We start from the raw sequence: 20,704 nt of genomic DNA, 5'->3' as shown, positions 1-20,704 counted from the left end.
TCGTCATCGTCACCCCCTACCACTGCTTGCTACCGCCGTCAGATCAATTGGCCACTGCTCTCGCCGGAACGGCACAAAACCCCCCGGATACCTAAGTTGAGGGGGGAAATTATTTTCCCCCCTCGACGATCGTCCCGCACAACATGTGAACTCGCATGTGCAGTTCTTCACACATGCGAGTTTCATGTCGTGCTTTTTTTTATAAATAAAAAAATAAAAAAATTACAAATTCTTTTCTCAACCTGTTTTCAACGATGCAATTTTGTTAGCCCTAACCGCCTCTAGTACTACTTTTCCTTCGGACGATGCAATAATACGTAAAAATATAGTGTGTTAAAGTTAGCATATGATCAAATTTTCCTGTTTATTTATTTATTTTTTATAATTAATCATGTACACAATTAATTGGCTCACGTAATTATTGTATTAATGTAAAATAAATTGCAATCATTAAATAATATAATATCTAATTTAATTATTTAATATATTAATTTATTTTAATTATACATTAAATTACTTATTCGTGTTGTAATCATATTTGTTTTACCTAATTTGGGGTTTAAGTATTATTTTTGAATTAAGTATACTATTATAAGTTCCTCATTTTCTTTTTTTTATATATTTTTTATTTTGGGACACTAACACTGGAAACTGTTTTTCGTGTACATGAACTCGTCCACACTAATACCAAGTTTGAAATTGAATTTCAGGTAGATGAATGAAATGAATTTGAAGTAGGAGATGAAGATGAATTTTAAATTTTAAGTTTGTTGATTCACCCCTCCTTATAATTCTCATTCCTGCAGTAGCTTCAAATTTTACATTTAGTAATAGACCCATATCGTTCTTCCTTGGCACCAAATACAGTTCAAGCTCTGATTTATGGCAGTGATTGGGTTCGGGCTCTTCATGGCATAAAGAAAAATTAAAAGGTGAATTTCTTTGATTAATTATTTATTATGATATTTTTTAGTATTTTTTTAGTTTTATTTGTTAAAATTTTGTTTTATGATTACAACCTGATAAGAAGAATGTAGAGATAATGCTACCAGCTACATGATTTTCATGTTTTTCTCATCATGGTAATTTTAATATTTTTAACGACATTAAGTAACTAGTAGCGGAAGAGTATTTTTTTATCTGACAATAACTAATTTTATTTTTTTGTTTTTGTCATAGGTAGAGATTTTGCTCATGCAAAGACATATATTATTTTCTAACATGAAGAAAAACAACTATAGTTTGTAAATTTATAATGAATTTATAGTTTTTATTTGGGTGATTGTAAATTGATAGTGATATTTCATTTAATTTTGTTGTGTTTGATTATTGTATGGAGTTTATTCATAATGTTATGCAGTGTATGGAGTGTTTAGACTATTTTATGGAGTGTATGGAGTGTATAAACAATTTCATGGAGTGTTTATGAAATGTATAGACAATTTTATGGAGTGTTTATGGAGGTATTATGTATATAAATTATGCCCAATTTTAAGTAGAGGTCATGCCGAATTTTATAAAGGTATTATATACATAGATTATGATCAATTTTAAGTAGAGGTCATCCCTAATCTTATACATGTATTATATATATATAGGTTATGCTCAATTTTATTTAGAGGTCATGCCCAATTTTATGTAAAATGTATGCATAATTTTATATACAATTTATTTTATATATATTTTTTGAAAAGTTTTAAATGCATGTTGAAGCTCGAGCTTGGTTAAAATTTTTGGGCTCGAACTCGATAACAATTTTAGGCTCGAGACGAGGCTCATCTCGAAGTTCGACTCGAAATATTTAAATCAAGCTCGACTCGAACATAGGTAGGTTCGGGCTCAGTTCAGCTCGATGCCACCCCTACATCCAAGAGTGCTCGAGGTGGAAGAAGGGTGGTTCCCACCACATAAATTACCTTATGTATCTACTACATTTTAGAGGAAAAATGAAAAGTGCCTTTAAATATCAAATGTTCTCAATCTATTCTTTTGTGGTCTAAGGTAGTTGAGAAAATGGAGATTGAGCAAATTTCTCATTTTTTTTTGTTGAAAATAAATTTTGAATTTGAGACAAAAATTTCTCTTGTACTCAACACTTGGACTTTTGAAATTTTAATGCCTATTATGGTTCTTTACATTTTGTATGTTCTACTTTAGTTTTTATATACTTTTTGAGTTTTTACACAGTTGAATGAAACCATATGAGAACAAATTGATGGAACTTTTGTTTGTTCATTCATGATTGAACTTAGACTTTGGACTACATTCCAAAATATTTTCGAGTCATAGTCTAACAAACTATATGCAGCCAATGGACAGATGAAACCAGAACAGTTAATGGGAAGAATTTGTAGTGTATATAGATCCCTTAGAACTAGTAATTTGCATAAAATCATTGCAATATTTAAAGATCATGTCTAATAACTATCGAGGTGATATTTGTGAGTGTTCATATAGAGACACCTCTACCATAAGTTGATTATCATCTAACCATGTCTCCATCAATTCACCTACTTTACTTTGAAATTCAATTATTGTTGGAAACTTTTTGTACATACTTTTAAATCATTAACCTTGACAATGTCATCTAATGGTTCTTGATTCATTAGATATTTGATTCATCATTGACATTAAACTCATTTTCATCAATATTACAAAAAGGATATGCTTTCCCATTTCAACTAAGGGCTTGTTAGTGCATTGTGTAATTCACTTTCGCTAGGGAAAGTGGCTCCAAAAGCGTTAATGTACTGTGTAAGTGGAGAGTGAAAGTGAATTACATAGGTAATTCGTTTTCACTCGTTTAAGTGAAAAAATGAGTGAAAATAAATTTATTCCATGAGACCAGTGAATACACTTTCACTCGTTGGTACACTCGACACTCAAAGTAGAGACTAAACTAATTCAGTTGGATTCTAATGGAAACTCTCATATTATTTTATTAAAATATTTTATTTATTTATTTACTATATTTATGACTTTTAACATTATATTATATTAATAATTTAAGAGTGATAAATAAGGTATTATAAAAGTAAAAATTTGATCAAGTATCTAGAGTAAACATTTTTTTTTAAGATTTTATTTTTTATAATTAATTAAATTAATTTTTTTATTTCCATTTATCAAGCCACCCTCATGTTCATGTCTAGTAGTTGCATTTGTGTTTTGTTGGGATATGTGAGAGAAAAATGAGAGAGAGAGAGAGAGAGAGAGAGAGAGAGAATAGTGGTTTAATTCAAGTAAGTTTTATGGTTAAATTCTTAAAGGGTTGGGGTTGATCATTTAAAAAAAAAAAAGGGGGTTGGGGTTGATTGGTTTAGTCTGGGTTGGTTCCATTTTAAATTATAAAAAGGTTCAATCTAAGTTCGGTTTTAGAAGCCAGGTTATTTTCGTCCTTGAATATTAAAATCGTAATAATGCAAAAAGTAATATACAAACTGTAAATATTAGAACGCCATTATTTAATCGGTAAAGATTCCTTTCTTCTATCTATCCCCTTCTCTCCTTGTCGCTTCCGTTTTGCCAAGCCTGGAGTAGAAATGCAGAAGCATTCATCCTTGGCAACGTCGTTAGTCTCGAAATAGACCACCTAAATCCTTTTCATTTCTCTCGAAAGCCTTTGCTCACCCACTCAGGAACTGGGTTTTGAGAAATGGGTAGCCGAGTGTTTTCCCTTCTACCGGTTTCCTTGGCATTTTCTTCATTAGATACTCCGAAAATAGCTCCATCTCTTCTGTTAGTGCCGAAATATCAGAAACTGGATGGATTAAGCTCTCTCTTCGGAAGTTTCACTATCCAGCCGTCGAATTTGCTACCTGATATTAGGAGAAGACGAACCTCGTCTTCTTCTACGGTTTTCTTCATGCTTCCTACTGCGTGAGTACTTATTAGAAGTATAAATGGTTGCTTTTCATTGCGATTATTAGTTTTAATTTTTAATTTTTTTTTTTTTTTTGTAGAAAGCCTGATAGGGCACCAGTGGAGAAGATTCCGAAGTCAGTGTAATCAGTAGATTTGTTCTCTCTTTTGAATTTTATTTTCTATACGTTTTTTTTTTCTAATTATTTGCCGCCTCAACTACAGTGTTTTCTTTTCGATGATATCGGTTTGTGAATGGTGCAGGTGGTCTGCCAGGGCTATAAAGTCCTTCGCGATGGCTGAATTGGAAGCCAGGAAGTTGAAATATCCAACAACAGGAACGGAAGCCCTTTTGATGGGAATTTTGGTTGAGGGTGAGAGGCTTTACATATATGATATTGATATTTTTTAATTCTGATTTTTCTTGTATTAACCAGTGAGTAGAATAGCTGTAGTGAGAAGATGAAGCATTCTTATGTAATTATGCATAGCATATTATGTAATTTATGTCTACTTTCAGCTCTTATCATGCATGGATGTATAAGGGTGTTTTAGTCCCTTCGTAATATTTTAGTCCCCATGCTCAAAAGGGAGAGCTCTTTCTCTCTCAAGTTGCTCACTGTTCCCTTCTCCTACTCCTACTTTTCTCCTCTTAACTTTATTCTCTTCTTCTTTCTTCCTTCTCTTCTCCATTTCAACCTCACTCAAGTACAAAACCCTAGAATCTAACATGGTAAAAGAGTAGGGGTTCTAGGGTTGCAAACAATCCACTCTAGAAATTTTTTACCTACGTCAAGGGAGAATAAGGGACGTTTATCTCAACGAAAGGAATGCATGGAAGTTTAAAAATCTGTGGTTTTTTTCCTTACCTCCTTCTCCAGATAAGTTCAGCAAGATATTTTTTTTTTTATAAAGATGTATTTATATAAACAAGAGAAATTACAGAAGAGGGAGCAGTCCCTGACAACCAGAGATTGTAGGGTAGCTCCCTGCTTAGCAAGCACATCAATCTTTTAATTCAGCATTCAAGTTCCTTGTTCAGCCCATTTCATGTATAGTTTTTTCTATGAATTGGAGAGGTCGAAATCAACTTTCTTTTATTCTACACATTGCCTTGATTAAAAGTTGATTTTTGGGTTTGTTCGACTCCCAACACCAATTCGATGGGTCCCTTATTTTGGTGAATTCATCCTCCTTGAGTTTCTTTAGAAATCTGAATTTATGTTGCTTGAAAACGTAAATCAGGGTTTGGTTATATTCTACACTTGAGCTCTCTTAAAACCTTGTGAGAATTTCATGATTTTTACATATGTTTTTCATGGGATTTTTCTGGTTTAATTCATGGTATTTTGAGCTCTTGCCTTGCATATCATAATGAACTTTAGGCATTCTATTCTCGACCTCTCTTCATGCAACACCATTCAACTCGTGTCCCATATGTTTATGTGAATTATTTCACTTTCTTGTTTGCTCCAAATTTTATACTTTACCTTCTTAATTCTTCATAAGTGTATTACAAACCTTTCGACCTCAAGTGTTTCAAGTTTTTCTAGCCAATCATGGCAGCAAATTCTCAAAAGCCATTGGATTCAATTTCTGAACTCAACAAGCATGATTTCTTGAAAATTACTATTATACCTCTTATGGATCTCTCCAATTATCCTTAGTGGTCTCACTCTAACAAATGTTTTTTCAATCCTAGTGATCTTGCTGAACACTTGACTAAGCCTTCTCCATCTTACAATGAAGAAGACATCTTCTAGTAGTTAAAGGAGGAGGATTCCCTAGTGATAAGCTGGTTAATTAATAGCATGAATGTGACCATTGCTAATAATGTTATTCATCTAGACTCAGCCAAAGATATTTGGGAAACTTGTGCTAAATTATATTCTACTTCTTACTGTATTCAAAAGCTCTATGATAATTTATTGGAGATGTAAATGACCAATGAAAGTGACAACCTCAATGAGTACCTTATGTGGTTTATAGGACTTCTACAATAGTGGAAACTTGCTTAACCCTATTCCACAGATATTGCCACTCAAGAAAAAATGAAAGAAGCACTTCTTTAAACCATTTTTTCATAAATTTGAAGCCCTAAACCCTGAAGCCTTACCTTGATGTTGTAAAATCACAAATTCTTAGCTCCACAACTAAACCCTCTTTTGATGATGTTTGTGCTGTTATTCTTTGAATTCTAGCCAGAGTACCAGAATCGTATCCTGGCCAGTCTAAGAGTTTGGTTCTCCCATGCCAAGGGGAGTGACAATAACGGAAGAGGAGGCCAAAGTGGCCATGGTAGAGGTCAGGGTGGTGGAGAATCAATATTCAGGTCATGCACCTATTATGGCCTTATCTAATCATGCAATAGAGAAGTGATAGAAACTACATGGAAAACTAGATTTTTTAGAGTTAGTTAAGCCCGGTCACTACCTCTAAAGCAAACAAGGAGGGACTTCCTAACCCCTCAAAGGGTAAGGTGGTTCTCACAGAAGAGGACTATGATATTTTGCAGAAACTAAGAAGTATAACAACTTCCTCACATAGTGCTCCCACTGCCATTGTTGCTACTACAGGTACGTTTTTTTTTTATTTCATGTTCTAGCTCTTCATCTTGGATCATTGATCTAGAGTCTCTGAAAATTTTACTAGTAAAATTGGGAACTTTTCCTTTGTCTCTATTAGATTGAGCCAGGTTCTATCCTAAAATTATTAGCCACTTAAGAGACCTATTGTTCAACCCATTAACTTTTCCTAACATTTCTCAACGTGGGACTCTTTCCCACTCACCTCCAAGCTTACACATAACAGATTTGAAACGTGGGTGCAATCTCCCAATGAAGCACACTACACACAGACTCCCACATCATGGAGCCCACAACATACAAATTCCTACCTCATAAAGCCCAACACACATATAACTTGGAGAGCACAAATTGGGCGTCAACCTATCTACACATCCTGCATTAATACCACTTTTAGATTGAGCCTAGCTCTACCTCAAAATGACTAGTTACTTAGGAAATCTATTCCTCAACCTTGTCCCCCCATTAACTTTTCCTAACTTTGTTAATGTGTTTTCCACTTAACACCTTGTTCTACAGACCGTTTGTTTTTATGGTTGATGGTTCCAAACAAAAGTATAGGGTATTGATACTTCCACTGTATTTTCCTATTTATCTCTCTCTAATGTTTATTTGTTCCTCAATTCCCAGTAAGCCTAATGTCTATCAACCAGTTAACCAAAAAACTTAAATTGTTTTGTACACTTTTTTTCCCTCATTGTGTTTTTCAAGGCATCTAGAGAAAGTAGGTGATTGGTGGAGGCCATAAATGAGGCCATGAGAGAGGTATTTACTTCTTGCATAATCAAAGTATCTCGATTGTTGATTCATCAAATCAATAAGCAGTGTAGTGGTATAATAGGTTAGGTCATCCCTCTTTGTCTGTCTTAAAGGCACTAGTTCCATCTTTATAGTCTCTTACTAGTTTGCCTTATGATTTTTGTGAATTGGGGAAACACAATAGAATTGTTTTTAACCCCAAATTGAGAAAGTGTTATCAGAAACACCATATCGAGGTTGTCTTTTTAACCTAAAGTTTATTTCTAGAGAAATATTGGTTGAAAAAATTATTGGTCAAGTTACTTCGTGGATTTTATTGCGTAAAGAATTCCGTGATCTTCGAGGGTAAAACTTCCGTGAAAACTGGCGAATAGTAGCTAGAATGTCCTATGCTGCAAGGCCCCCTCGTATGGCGATTTGGCCCCCTCCCCCTATTGGCCATGTTAAATTGAACTTTGATGGTAATGCGTATGGATGTCTGGGCCCTGCGGGTTTTGGTGGTGTTGTACATGATGAAAATGGAGTTCTTCTCTTTTCTTATGTCGGGCCAATTGGAATTTCGGATTCTACAACTGCTGAATTAACTGGATTATTTAACGGACTTCGGATTTTCAAAAGTCGTGCTTTTGGTCCCCTCTGTATTGAAGGTGACTGAAAAGTTGATATCAATTGGTGCGCATATAATGAACATCCTCCGTGGCGGCATTGGGATATGTTTTATAGTATATGTAATTTAATTTCTACTTTAAATTGTAAATGGAATTATATTCCTAGATCTGCTAATCATTTAGCGGATGCCCTGGCTAAACTAGGCGTCTCTCTCCAACACCTTGTTGTGGAAGGAGGCCCTGTTTAGTAAGGTATTGTAATCTCTCTTTTCTTTTTAATACAGCTTACTTCAAAAAAAAAAATATCGAAGTTGTCTTTTCATCAAAAATGTTGTTATACATGGAAAGGTTGTTACTCCATATGTGAAGTCATATGATCAGCTTGATGATATATTTACCAAACTTCTAGGAAGATGCGAGCATCATTCATTCTGTGATAAGTTGGGGCTTTTTTATATTTATGCTCCAGCTTGAGGGGAAGTGTTAAAGTACATATGTAAGGGCATTTTGGTCATTTTTATTTAAGTACATGTCCTTCTAGGAATTGCAGTAAGTTAGTCACCAGGGCAGCAGTTTATACTTCAAAAATTCAATTCATTCTGATAAGTATTTAGGAAGTTATTGAGTTTTATGTAATGAGGGGCATTTTTGTAATCTATCTCATTTTTCCACTTAAAGTGATATATTTAAAGGTGAGGGCTCGAGGTTTCAACCCTAACGTGTCTACTCAACTTGCACTTTCCTCTCCCTGGTTTCTTCTTTTTTTCTCCTTCTTCCCTCTTCTTTCTCTTCTATTCTTGCAATTTTTCACCTTCCTTAACATTTGTTTTGGGGATGTTGTTCTTCGTCTCTTTTGCTTCATTTTGTATCTTGTTCTTTGTACTCTTGCCTCACTGGAAGTGCTCTTAGTGTGATCCTTCTTATCAGTTAATATAAAATCTTAAGTTGGAGCTAAATTTTTTATGTATAAAAGAGGTGAATCAAATATTAAGGGGAACAGTGGCTGTTGGTTTCGTAGGGTTGAACCCATGAGTTTGTGTATTGGAAGGACCTTGCATTGCAGCAAAGCTCAATGAAAGTAACATAGATTCTGTGAGCAACTATTTACTTGTTGTCATTTTTCTTAGTTTTACCAAAGAATGGACGATATCATCTTGCTGGACATCTCTTAGTTCTTACACATTTATTTGCTTGGTCTCGCTGGCTTTGGAAGTATAAAATGTCTTTTAAAAGAATTATTATTTGGGAAAAATCCAATTTTGAATGGATGAAATGGTTTTCTCTGGACTGTTTTATTTGAAATGGTTTTTCTGACTCAGCTCAAAGTATATAAAATACAAAGTGGATAATCAAGTTACATGATATTGTTGTTTTATTTACTAGCCATTGTTTTTATCTTTTTTAAGCTTGTGGTGGAGATAAAAAACGTAAGTTTGAGGATTGCTTCTCATTTTGTCACAATAAAAAGTAAAATCTCATGTTGTTTATTGTTTAACTGACCAATTTAGCTTCCAATTCTTGTTTTGCTTTCCATTTGTAGGGACCAGTTATGCTGCCAGGTTTCTGCGTGCAAATGGAATTACACTTTTCAAAGTACGAGATGAAATTGTGAAATTGCTTGGAAAATCTGACATGTACTATTTTAGTCCTGAGCATCCACCATTGACTGAACCTGCTCAAAGGGCACTTGACTGGGCTATTGACGAGAAAATGAAATCAGGTAATTGAAGGCCAATTGCTTCTTATATAATTCAGCTTGTATTACTTCTGTTAGCATTTAGAAATATTGGAGTTCTCAAAGCTGCCGGTATGATTGAGGATGCTTTTCTTAATCAATTGTAATTCTAGTGACATATTCTATTTTTTCTAGTTGCTCTATCAATTTGGTAAACTGGATTAAGTGAGATGTTGATTAATGATTTGTTCCTATTAAGTAGTCTACAAACCACGAGAGACTGTTTTGGTCTATTAACAAAAGAGAAAACACCCTCAATGATTGTCTTTGGTCGTCAAAGAAAAGTACATATAGAGCAGCCATTTGCTGGTAAAGAAAGCACAATCAGTGGGGTGATTGGAGGGCTGTTCACCTGATTCTGCAATGGTTGAAGCTTGCATGAGTTTGGCAAACGAATCTCAGCCACTATTTGTGAGGACTGGAGAACTCTTGCGTCTTCTTCTCTTGCAATCCTGTGATCTTATCCGCTTGGGTTCCTCGCCCCAAAGGTTTTTTTAAGATAAATTCCAGCAGTAGCTCATTTGGGAACCCAGGGCCCTCTGGGTATGGTGATATCTTCTGGGATCATATCAGATGCACTTTATTATCCTATTATATTCCCTTGGTTATCACAGATTGCACAATGGCTGAGGTGCATGATCTTTTAAATGGGTTGAAGGTGTATCGAAGTCACTTCTAGAAGCTTGTGATTGTTGAAGGCGACACCAGATCAGTAATCTCTTGGGCCAAGGATGATAGCAGTTACTCTTGGAGATTTAACCAGCAGTTCATCCAAATTGAAGATCTTTCATGGAGTATACAGATTGAGTGGTCCCATGTCAAGCAAGAAGCAAATTCAGAGTCAGATCATTTCTCAAAGATGGGGGCGCTCTGAGCAGGGACTGATTATTTCTCTTGGGTGTTAGCTAGTATGTTCTTTTTTCAGTGTTTTTTGTCTGTTCTTAAGTTCTTTGTTGCTATGTAATCTTTCTTGTTCTTGTCCACGCTCTGGTCCTGTTTTTCTTTTCTTTTTTTCTATAGAATTTCCACTTTTCAAAATAAGAAAAAAAAAAAACCATATGTTTCCTAATACAATCAACTTGAGTATGATCACTCATGGAAGTTGTAAACTGCAATCATATGGCAGCTTCTTTGTAGAACTTTACATATTATGTGATTGGCTGTGGATGTTCTATTTGTGTCTTTTGAAGCACTTCACATTCTTACAATATATGAAATTATTCACATGCCAGGGAGATAATAATCAGGTTATTTAGGATGATGTGGAGTCAAGATCCTCTCTTATCATACTTGCAACAAAACTAATCTTTCTTTTGTTTCCTGTTTCCTATGATTGTTATCTATTTTGTTTTAGCTTTCACAAGTCTTCATCTTTGTTTCTTTGTACTTCTAAATTGAACTTTGAAATGTAGGTGAAGGTGGTGAAGCCAATACAATCCACATGCTCCTAGGAATTTGGTCTGAGAAAGAGTCAGCTGGTCACAAGATACTGGCTACTATGGGTTTTGATGATGAGAAAGCCAAGGAACTCACCAAATCTGTAAGTATCAGACATGGTCCATCGTTCTAGAGGAAATGTTGAAGCTCCAAACTAGCCTGATCTAAAGTCAATCTTTTCCTCTTGTTTTGTAGATGGACAATGATGCTGTACTGACCTACAGATAAGAGACCTTCCTGTAAAATTTAATTTTTTTGGAAAAAAACCCCTTGGGTATTGGAGAACATCTTGAACCAGAAGCCAATTGCTGTCACATTGGTCATTGACGGGGACAGTTGTTCTTCATACGAGGTACATTTTCTGGTTCTGCCCAGAGCCTTACTATCCAAACTGGAATTTTGTTATATTGAGACTTATTCATTAGGCAACACAGAAATGTAAAACAATTCCTTACCAACTAACTATGTCTCTCTCATTCTCTTCTACATTTGCTTTCAAATCATTATGTGCACATATTAACCAGACATTCAAAGCCATGTAAGACTTGGTAATCATCGTTTGTTTTTCACTTCTCTGAGTATTTATTTATAACTTCACCAAGGCTATAATGAGGGCATTCTTGACTGAGGGAAAGAATGAGGGCATTCTTGATTGAGGGAAAGAATGAGGGCAGGTTGTTGGCCCTCCCATTCTTGACTGCTCCACTTATCTTTCCCTCATCTTCAATCCTAATGTCTATGGAGAAAGAAAAAGTGGACCATCTTCTTTTTTAATAAAAAAAAAATTAGTTCCTTACCAGTTTGATAAGAGCTTGGCAAATCCAAGGGCGGGCTAGAATGATAAATATTTTACATTGTTCATGTTGGAGTATTTTTAGAGTTCAAAGCCCATAGTGTGATTTTGATGAGGATAATTTGTATAATATTAAAAAGAGTATATTGTTTTATTGACAAATGCAAAAGGTATTGTATCATATAATGTGCAATGTATAAAGAATATTTGTATTTATAAGCAACAAGAATGAAAGCTTAGACTGGATACTTTCCTTATTTCATTTGAAAAATTATTGTTTTTTGTCATTTACTCATTCTATATAGCATCTATGAAAATAGGTTGTAAAGGATAAAGATGAAAATAGTCTCATTGCCAATGCAATTTCTAAGACATCCAACATAGTTGTTGTACATGTAATATAATTAGTCCTGTTATCATATTTAACAATAGACCTAGTGATATGGTTAGTCTATTTTGAGGAAATGCTAACTCATTGTGTGAATAATCTGGTAAATGAGATGAAAATGAAGACATTAGAGATGTAAAAAAACTGAGAATCAACATTTCATTCAAAAAAAAAAAAAAAAAACTGAGATCAACATGCTAAAGTGGGTGAAACCAACCTTTGTTCTTCTGCTCCTCCTATCTCCAAAACTTATAAATGATGTAAAAAAACTGAGAATCAACATTTCATTCAAAAAAAAAAAAAACTGAGAATCAACATGCTAAAGTGGGTGAAACCAACCTTTGTTCTTCTGCTCCTCCTATCTCCAAAACTTATAAATAGGGTTCAACATCTTGGTACGAAGACCTTTATATTTTGATATGTATCAGCCAACACATATTATGAATCAAATTGTATTGACCTATACAAAACTAAAACTACTATGTGCCCTTGCTTGGTTCATCATTTATCTCTTGGAAAGTAAAGTGTGAAGATACAAATCTCAAATTGTTTGTGAAGTCGATAACATAAAATTTCAAGAATGCCTATAGATACAGTATTCAACATGTTCATTTAGTAAGAAGAGAATGCAGCAGCATTTCTCTTTCAATAGTTCAGTTTTGAAATGACAGATAAAGATGTGCATGTGTTCTATAAGACCTCGTCGTGGGTTCCATCATCCATGCTCTCTGTTAGTCAAAAATTGAAAACGATGCAGATAAGCCAAATGTGTTGAAGATCTCTCTCAGCATATCATGTATTCGTCCTAAAATATTCATTTCAATAGATTCAAAACGAAGAAACTGAACACTGATGAATTCAATTCAAGGTGGACGCATGTCCACTCTATTTCTTTAAAATAGGGTCACCCTAACGATGATCTAGTTTACATAAAAAGCTTAGAATATGTGAAAAAGGATGACTTTTAAGGTAGAAAGATCATTCATGAAGGAGAAGGTTTGTTGGGTATCCAACAGAACTTTATCTTCTCTCTCTTTGACTTAGTTTCAAACACTTTACCTGCACTTAACCGATTGAGGTTAACAAATGAATTTGCTTCTTCCGGGGCGACATCGTGTAATTTAAAAAGCATTTCCTTCGACTGAAAACCAACAGAACTTTCTCTTTTCTCTCTTTGACTTTGTTTCAAACACGTTACCTGCACTTAACCGATTGAGGTTAACAAAATGGATTTGCTTCTTCTGGGGCGACATCGTGTAATTTAAAAAGCATTTCTTTCAACTGAAAATCCGCTAATGGATAGAAGAAACTCCCCCAAATCGTGACTCTCATGCGCTGACCGCACGAAGGCGAGGAACTGGGTCGAGGGGCACGCACCTCCCATTCATTTTAGGGAAAATAAGCACCCTCGGCCGTGTCCCCAGAAAATCGAAACCATGTTAACCTTTGCAACTGAGAGTGTCAGGTGATAATAAGCGGTCGGAGCAGGCAGTGCATTCTTAGATATGAGATATTTGGATTTTTAGGCTATGTTGGCTCCCCTTTTGTGTAGAGGCATCATGGAGAAGGCCCTTATCAAATAGTTCTTCTTTGTAAAAACCTCTGTAAGAGAGAAAGTATTGTCTCTACATAAAAAAGTGGTTTGAATCTTTCCTTCTTTACAATCTTCTTTTAGTCCTTATATTTAGATCCTTCTCCCTAAAGGGTTCAAATCCATTTTTAATTTTGAAACTTTTTGTAAGTAGGATTTGATTCCCTTTTAAATTTTTTGCATTCCAATGGGTTTGAATCCTTCTATAGGATTCAATTCCTTTTGATCATTTTTCACCATATGTTTGATTCATTTCATTTTTTCTCTTCAATGCTTCAATCTTTTTCAGTGATGTGCTTAACTTCTATGCATAGGCTTGATTCATTCAGCCATTGACACTTCATTTGATCGTTTTCTTTTATTGGATTTACTCTCCTCGCCTTTTATTTGTTAGCGTATTTCTTTTTATGGTAAAAATGATTTTCTTCTTGTTGTTCGGTCAAATAGTGTTACTAGGCTGTTTCGATATTGGTGTACTTCTTGACATGAGCTGCTTCTACCCTTTTGATGTATGAGGTCGTTCGGACATTCTCTCACCACTTAAACTTATATGCTACCGAAAACTTTCTTTTAAGGCATTTTTGAATTGCACAACATACTTAGTACATATCATTAATAACTCGATTGTTTGTTATCATCAAAATTATCTTAATTAAAATTTTGACACCAACATTCTCAACAATTTTATTATCTCATATTTCTATTAAAAAAGTTCTTACCCAAAAAAATTATGGTTTGTAGTTTTACCAAAGTGCTAGTTTCCTCCTCTTTGGAAAATGAACTCTTTCAAAGAGTAAACTAATTAGAGACACTTTTGAGTATTAGAAGAAGGGGTGGCACCTTGTCAAGCCTGTCTGAGTGGTTCCGTCCACTCTTGTGAGCGGTGGCTTTCCGCACTTAACTAACTAGTCATTTAGGTTATATTGGCCAACCTCTTGACATCGGGAGTTCTGGAGCACGCCACGTCCCGCATTCGAATCCCGTGGGAGGCGGTAGAGAATGGGCGGGGTGGGTGTCAGAGTGGTTCCGTCCACTCTTGTGAGCGGTGGCTTTCCGCACTTAATCAACTAGTCTACTAAGTCCTCTTGACAAAGCCGAACTCGAACATACATATGTCCGAACTGGGCTTGTTTTAAATACTTCGAACTCAAGGTCAAGCCTAGCCCAGCCTTGAGCCTAAAACTGGAATCGAGCTCGAGCCCAATAATTTTAACCGAATTTGAGCCTAAGCTCGAGTCGAGTTCGAGCTCTAACCTACATTTAAAACTCTGTATAAAATACATGTCTCAATTTTGGGTATTAGATTTTGTGGGCTTTGGAGGTTCTTCCACTCAAAGTGCCAAGTCAAGGTCCGTTCATCCCAATGACATGAGAATTTTCTCCTTCCAATCAATATAATTGTCTGCATTCAGAGATATAATATAGGAGGAATCAAAATTTAGAAAAAATAAAGTTTGAACAACTTCAAAATAAACAACAAGCTTACTAAAACATGCAATGAAGCCAAATATCGATTATTTATCCATGTAAATAAATTCAAACAAATAAATAAAAATGTCATTATAATTTTTTTGTGGGCTTAGATTATAACACATAAGCGATTTATATCACTTTATGATGGGATCAAAATTTGTCTATAAAGAAATTTTCTAGGCCAATGGGCAACTAGATTTTCTTTTTTGAAATATTTCTATCCCTTCCTGATTAATCACTTAAATATAACATTTACTCCGTGAGGTTAAATTAATATATCTCTATGATTAACCATATTTTTATGTCATCAACTTTATGTGACTAAGCTTAATGTCACTAGACATTTTTATAATTAAGAATGTTGTGGCTATTACTCAATTATTCAAATATGAAAAAAAAATATGACACCAAAACAATTGACTAAAATTTATGCCAATTATTAATTCCTTATATTTAGGTCAACCAAGAATATGCATAAAAAATTAAGTATGCATAAAAGCCTAAATAAATTTTTTCATAAGATAAAAATGATCATAAATATGCATTTATTCATTCATATATACATGTAAAATTATTTAATTCGTATTAATTAAATGAGAAATGGCATAAAAAACAAATATACTGATTTTTTAGTTATTCAAATATCTATTAAATGTATCGAACAATAACACAATAAAATTTAAGTTGAGAGCATGGTTTCAAATCCCACAATCAACAAACAAACAAATAAATAAATATATATATAATTTTAGGATTATGGAGACTCGATTGCGCGGTTTGGAATGGGTGAGTTGCATCCAACTCAATTCAAACCCTAGAGGTCATCTTCAACCTCCAGCCATGATGCCGAACTCCAACACCTACGCACCCAGAAAGGTGTTTCTTCATTTTTTAAGAATCCGAATAGGTCCAAGTCCAACCTCTGTCCACAAATAACAGCAAACTGAAATTTCCTCCTCAAAATTTGAACTCATACCACTTTTTTTCATCCCAACCACTCACCATATCTCCGGTCATGATGCACGATGGATGACACGTAGGAAAATCTACGACCGTCAACATCATGACTGGCACGGTTGTGCCAGGAAGCTGGAAACATTAGTTTGCATCCGTAAAAAATTCGAGAGGGAAAGGTTTCATGTCCAGTCTCGACTCCTGACTCTCGGCTCCTGAGTCTCGAGTCCCAACTCTTTAAGTAAATGAGCCAATTCACAAACTCATGAATCAAACCAAACTTTGTTCAGTTCATTTACTTAAATTGGTTGGAAACTCATCTCAAATTCGATTCGAGATCGGATTTATTTGAATGGAACATAGCGGACCGAGCCCGAGTTTGATGCCACCCCTAACTAGAAGTAGCTATTTATTTAAAAAATATTATTTCGGTAATATTTTAAAACTTGAATTGGAATTGTCTTGTTCGTGTTACATGGATAAAAGACAGTGAGAAGAAAAACGACTTACTTGTTGGTACTGACTTGTTTGTGTTCAACTGTTCTAACAATTGTCATCAGTAATACAGAAAGGCAGGGGGATGACACCTCCCTACTATCCTACAGAGGACTTTCTCCTTAATTCAAGAAAATAGGGCGGGGGAGACAAAAGATTAAAGGAAGAAGGAACTTTCTTTCATCGCAAGGACTTCTCCTCTCTGAGTTGAGAAAAATGCTGTCAGGCTGACTAATCACAACGAATGTCATCGATTCTTTTTCCCGGTAACGTAACTTGCCGGGAGCGGGGAGGGGGGAGAGGGGAGAGGGGGGGTTGGGGGTCACCCGTGTTGCTTCCTCACGGAAACACATGGGCAGGACAGGGGGCCGGACGGCGCGGCGATGCGCCGTTACGAACTGCTTACTTCAGAGTGCAGAGAATCTCTTTCAAAAAGAACAAGGACGCCGCGCTGATGGAGAGAGAGAAGAGACCAGAGAAACCGTGTATCGGAATCCGAGCATCGAAAGGCCATTTCTTTTTCCAAATGAACGGCGCATGGGTCCCGCCCTTCGTGAGGTCATCCCTTCTCCGGCAGTTACGATTCCCTTCTTACGTTAAACGTGGGCGCTTCTTGTATGTTGTACAGAACGGCCGGTCTCTTGCACTTTGAACGCCGATTCCCCTTTGACCACCGCCCCCCGCCGTTGTTTCTTCTTCTTCTTCTTTATCATTTTTCCATCACCACTGCTAAAAATAGGCAATCCGATGTTTCTGCTGGCGCAGATCTGAAGTCCCAACTCTCAAGCAAACCAAAAAGAAATAAATAACTAAACGTGAAGAACCCTTATGTTTCTCCAATGTTACGATTACTGTCTCTGATCTCTTCAGCGTTACGTAGAGGCCGGAATGTAGTTTCAGAGTTCAGACTTCTGAGAGAGCTTGAATCCAAACATGTCAATTTCAATCTCTGACGTACACGTCTCAAAGTAGTTCGTGACGGAAACCGAAATGGTGCTAGCCGAGCTCGTAAAACTTTTCTATATAAGACTATCTCAAGGCCTTTTCTCAGTTTCTACGAAACCCTTTTGTAACAGAACGGAGACTCAAAGTCGTCTTCGACGCAGATAAACATGCTCTTCTTAATTTTAATACTGCAATATGCAGATAATATATGAATTCGATCTGTTTGATTGGAGTCGGGCAATTACGAGATTGTCCCAGTTGAGTGAAATTCAATCATTCGTAGTTAAATCTGTTTGCTCCGAGTAAGTAACGTATCCAACGCTGAGATTGATGGGTTATCTGCAGTGTGAAGAAAGAACCCTAACCTTCCGATGAGTTGGCCATTTGACCTAACTGAAGGTGGCAAGAGTGAGAATGCTTCTACCTCAATCTGTTACTATACGTATATGACTGTGACGATATTCTCATGAAAATGGAGGGCAGTTGTTGTGGAGAAAACGATAAAGATGAAATAACAGGAGGCGGAAGAAGAAGAGGGTGGCGTCTTTTGCCCTCTACGCACCTGAAAACACGCACATATATATATATATATATATGAGTGGACGTTTAACACGTTACACCCGCAGTAGATTTCATTTTTTCTTACAGATAGTTACATGGAGGGAGAGTGGCGGTTGGGCGTTGCTAGCGCTTTCTCGTCTTTGCTTCACGCAAGCTGCTAAAGGGTTAACAGCCTCCCTTGCCGTGGCTTTAAAGATTCAATTCAAGAACAAAATATTTTTTTCTTTTTTGGTTTTTGGTTTTTGAAACCAAAGATAGAAAAGAGAAAACACTTCTTCGTTCCGGCCCTCTCCGTAATCTCCCATACTGCGTCTCTCCCTTTTCCTTTCTGCCATGTCATAGTCCAGGACGAAGAAGAAGAAGCAGAAGATTGGAGAGAGAAGAGAATATGAGTGGGAGTAACAGCAGTGGTGGTAGTAGCGGCGGCGGTGGTCCCTGTGGTGCGTGCAAGTTTCTGCGGAGGAAGTGCGTGACCGGGTGCATCTTCGCACCCTATTTTGATTCCGAGCAGGGGGCGGCTCACTTCGCGACGGTCCACAAGGTCTTCGGAGCGAGTAACGTGTCCAAGCTGCTCTTGCATATTCCCGTGCACAAGCGCCTCGATGCTGTTGTCACCATCTGCTACGAAGCTCAGGCCAGGCTCCGAGATCCCGTCTATGGTTGCGTTGCTCACATCTTCGCGTTACAGCAACAGGTACCTTCTACTGTAGTTCTCCACATTCTGCTTCAATTGTGAAAATATGGCTAAAACTGCTTGAAGAAATGAACAAACAAACACTGTAATATAACTGGAAAATGGGTTTCAGTAATCTCCGCCGGACTGCCCGCCGGGAAACGCGACGGTGTCGGGGACGGGCTGCAGGGAATCGGGTCACGAATTGCTTGCGACTGTTCTGTTAACCTTTTCTCACCTCCTTTTTCAAAAGATAAAGGAACAACCAGTGTGGCTGCTTCTGTTTAACGTGCCCCTTCGCCATGTATCTCCTTCGCTAGTTCTCTCACATGTGGTGTGTGATCCACGGTAGCATCCAAACTTGGTTGTTGTTTAGCTGATCGTAGATGAAACAATTTCCATTTTGTTGGTTTACGGACTGTGCTTAATTAATCCTTCGTCTTTAAGAAATTTGTAGCGGATTCCGACAAGCAAAAAGAAACAATTGCAAACCAGACTGTGAAGAACGAACGGTTGGCGGTTTATATACTTCTGAAATCATGAGAGAAGTTTAATTGTGCCGTAAGGATTTTTTCGAAATCTGGTAACTCCCTCCTTTCTGACGAGTCGAGTCTAGCATATGAAGCAAGAAGGAAGTTTGTATCGGATTTTTGTGATTTGTTTGGCTTTTCCGTCTTCTCCGATGAGAAGTTAGAGCTGCAGTACATTTTTCAGTCCTAGAAGTAATAATACAGAAACAAAAGCGCTTTCTAGATTTCTTTCCTTCTTCCAGTCTAGGTTAGTTGATTTGCTTTTGCCATCAAACATCGACGAAATAAAGAGTTTGTCTGCTTTTGGCTGAAGAGGAGAAGAACCTCCTGAAAACAAATGCATTCTTGGACTGGTTACTAGTTCTGGTTCTTAATTATTTGATCTGGGTATCCATGATCAACTCTCCCATTTTCTAACACATCTTTGCGTGTCGGCGGAAGGAAGAGGATAGGATATATTAGTTCTTAATTACCGTCTGAAATAGTTAAATATAGCTCAAGTCCCTTCATTTGATTTATCTGTTTGTCTTTCAGTGAGATGTCTAGCCAAATATTTCAGAAAAATGAAGGCATGCCCGCCGTTCAATCAGCTTAACTTCAAGATTTTGAAAATTTGCATCGCAGGTGGTGAATTTACAAGCCGAGCTGGCCTACATGCAAGCTCACCTTGCAACAATGGAGCTCCCGTCTCCTCCTCCTCTCCCGCCATCTCCTCCTCCGTTAATGCACCCGACTCCTCTTTCTATATCTGATCTTCCATCAGCTTCGTGCGTGCCCACGACTTTCGATCTTTCAACGCTCTTTGATCCTCTAATGCAACCTCCATGGCCGCACCATCAACGACAGATGGAGCTCCGGAGCCTCGGAGCAGGGCGAAGTACATCAGAAGGTTCCACAATTGGAGGAGGCGATCTCCAGACATTGGCAATAGAGCTCCTTGACAGACACAGGTCCATGTTCGGCTCTTCTTCTGATCCTCCACTCTCCAAATAACTAGTTCCTAGTCCACGAAAAGTGTTTTGATTGATGAACCCAAAATGAATCCGGTGAGGGTCTTCCAAGAGGTGTGGTTTACTATCTGGGTTTTCTTATGCATCCCAGCCTGTTTATTGTTGATTTGAAGAGGAAATATTTTCCATGGATGATCTCCTTTCGTTTTCTCTTTTTCCTGTTTTGGTAGTGTTGATCAATATTTATGAGAACAAAGAGCTGCTGCTAGTTGATTCTTATTATTTATTGTTTCATTTGGTTCCTTGCTTCCTTAGAGAGATGATCAATTATCCTTCTCGTAAGGCATTTCCCAGAAGCGATTAGAT

The 20,704-nt window shown here is 36.6% G+C and overlaps 2 protein-coding genes across 2 annotated transcripts; both read left to right on the top strand.

The window, feature by feature from the left end:
- Positions 1–3,512: 3,512 nt before the first annotated feature.
- LOC137947948 (ATP-dependent Clp protease ATP-binding subunit CLPT1, chloroplastic-like) lies at positions 3,513–11,471 on the top strand. Its single transcript, XM_068793820.1, has 6 exons — positions 3,513–3,879; positions 3,963–3,998; positions 4,126–4,235; positions 9,354–9,533; positions 10,961–11,088; positions 11,181–11,471. The coding sequence occupies exons 1-6, from the start codon at positions 3,656–3,658 to the stop codon at positions 11,211–11,213; spliced, it is 711 nt and encodes a 236-aa protein (XP_068649921.1). The 5' UTR covers positions 3,513–3,655; the 3' UTR covers positions 11,214–11,471.
- Positions 11,472–18,573: 7,102 nt separating this feature from the next.
- On the top strand, positions 18,574–20,381 carry LOC137947949 (LOB domain-containing protein 18-like). The gene is made up of 2 exons (XM_068793821.1): positions 18,574–18,879; positions 20,013–20,381. The coding sequence occupies exons 1-2, from the start codon at positions 18,574–18,576 to the stop codon at positions 20,379–20,381; spliced, it is 675 nt and encodes a 224-aa protein (XP_068649922.1).
- The last annotated feature ends 323 nt before the right edge of the window (positions 20,382–20,704 follow it).

The sequence above is a fragment of the Aristolochia californica genome, unplaced genomic scaffold (assembly GCF_029961685.1).
Source record: "Aristolochia californica isolate CCGP_79_NKW_82.1479 unplaced genomic scaffold, dmAriCali1.0.hap1 SCAF_13, whole genome shotgun sequence".
NCBI lineage: Eukaryota > Viridiplantae > Streptophyta > Magnoliopsida > Piperales > Aristolochiaceae > Aristolochia > Aristolochia californica.
This window is presented reverse-complemented; position numbering and strand designations above follow the sequence as displayed.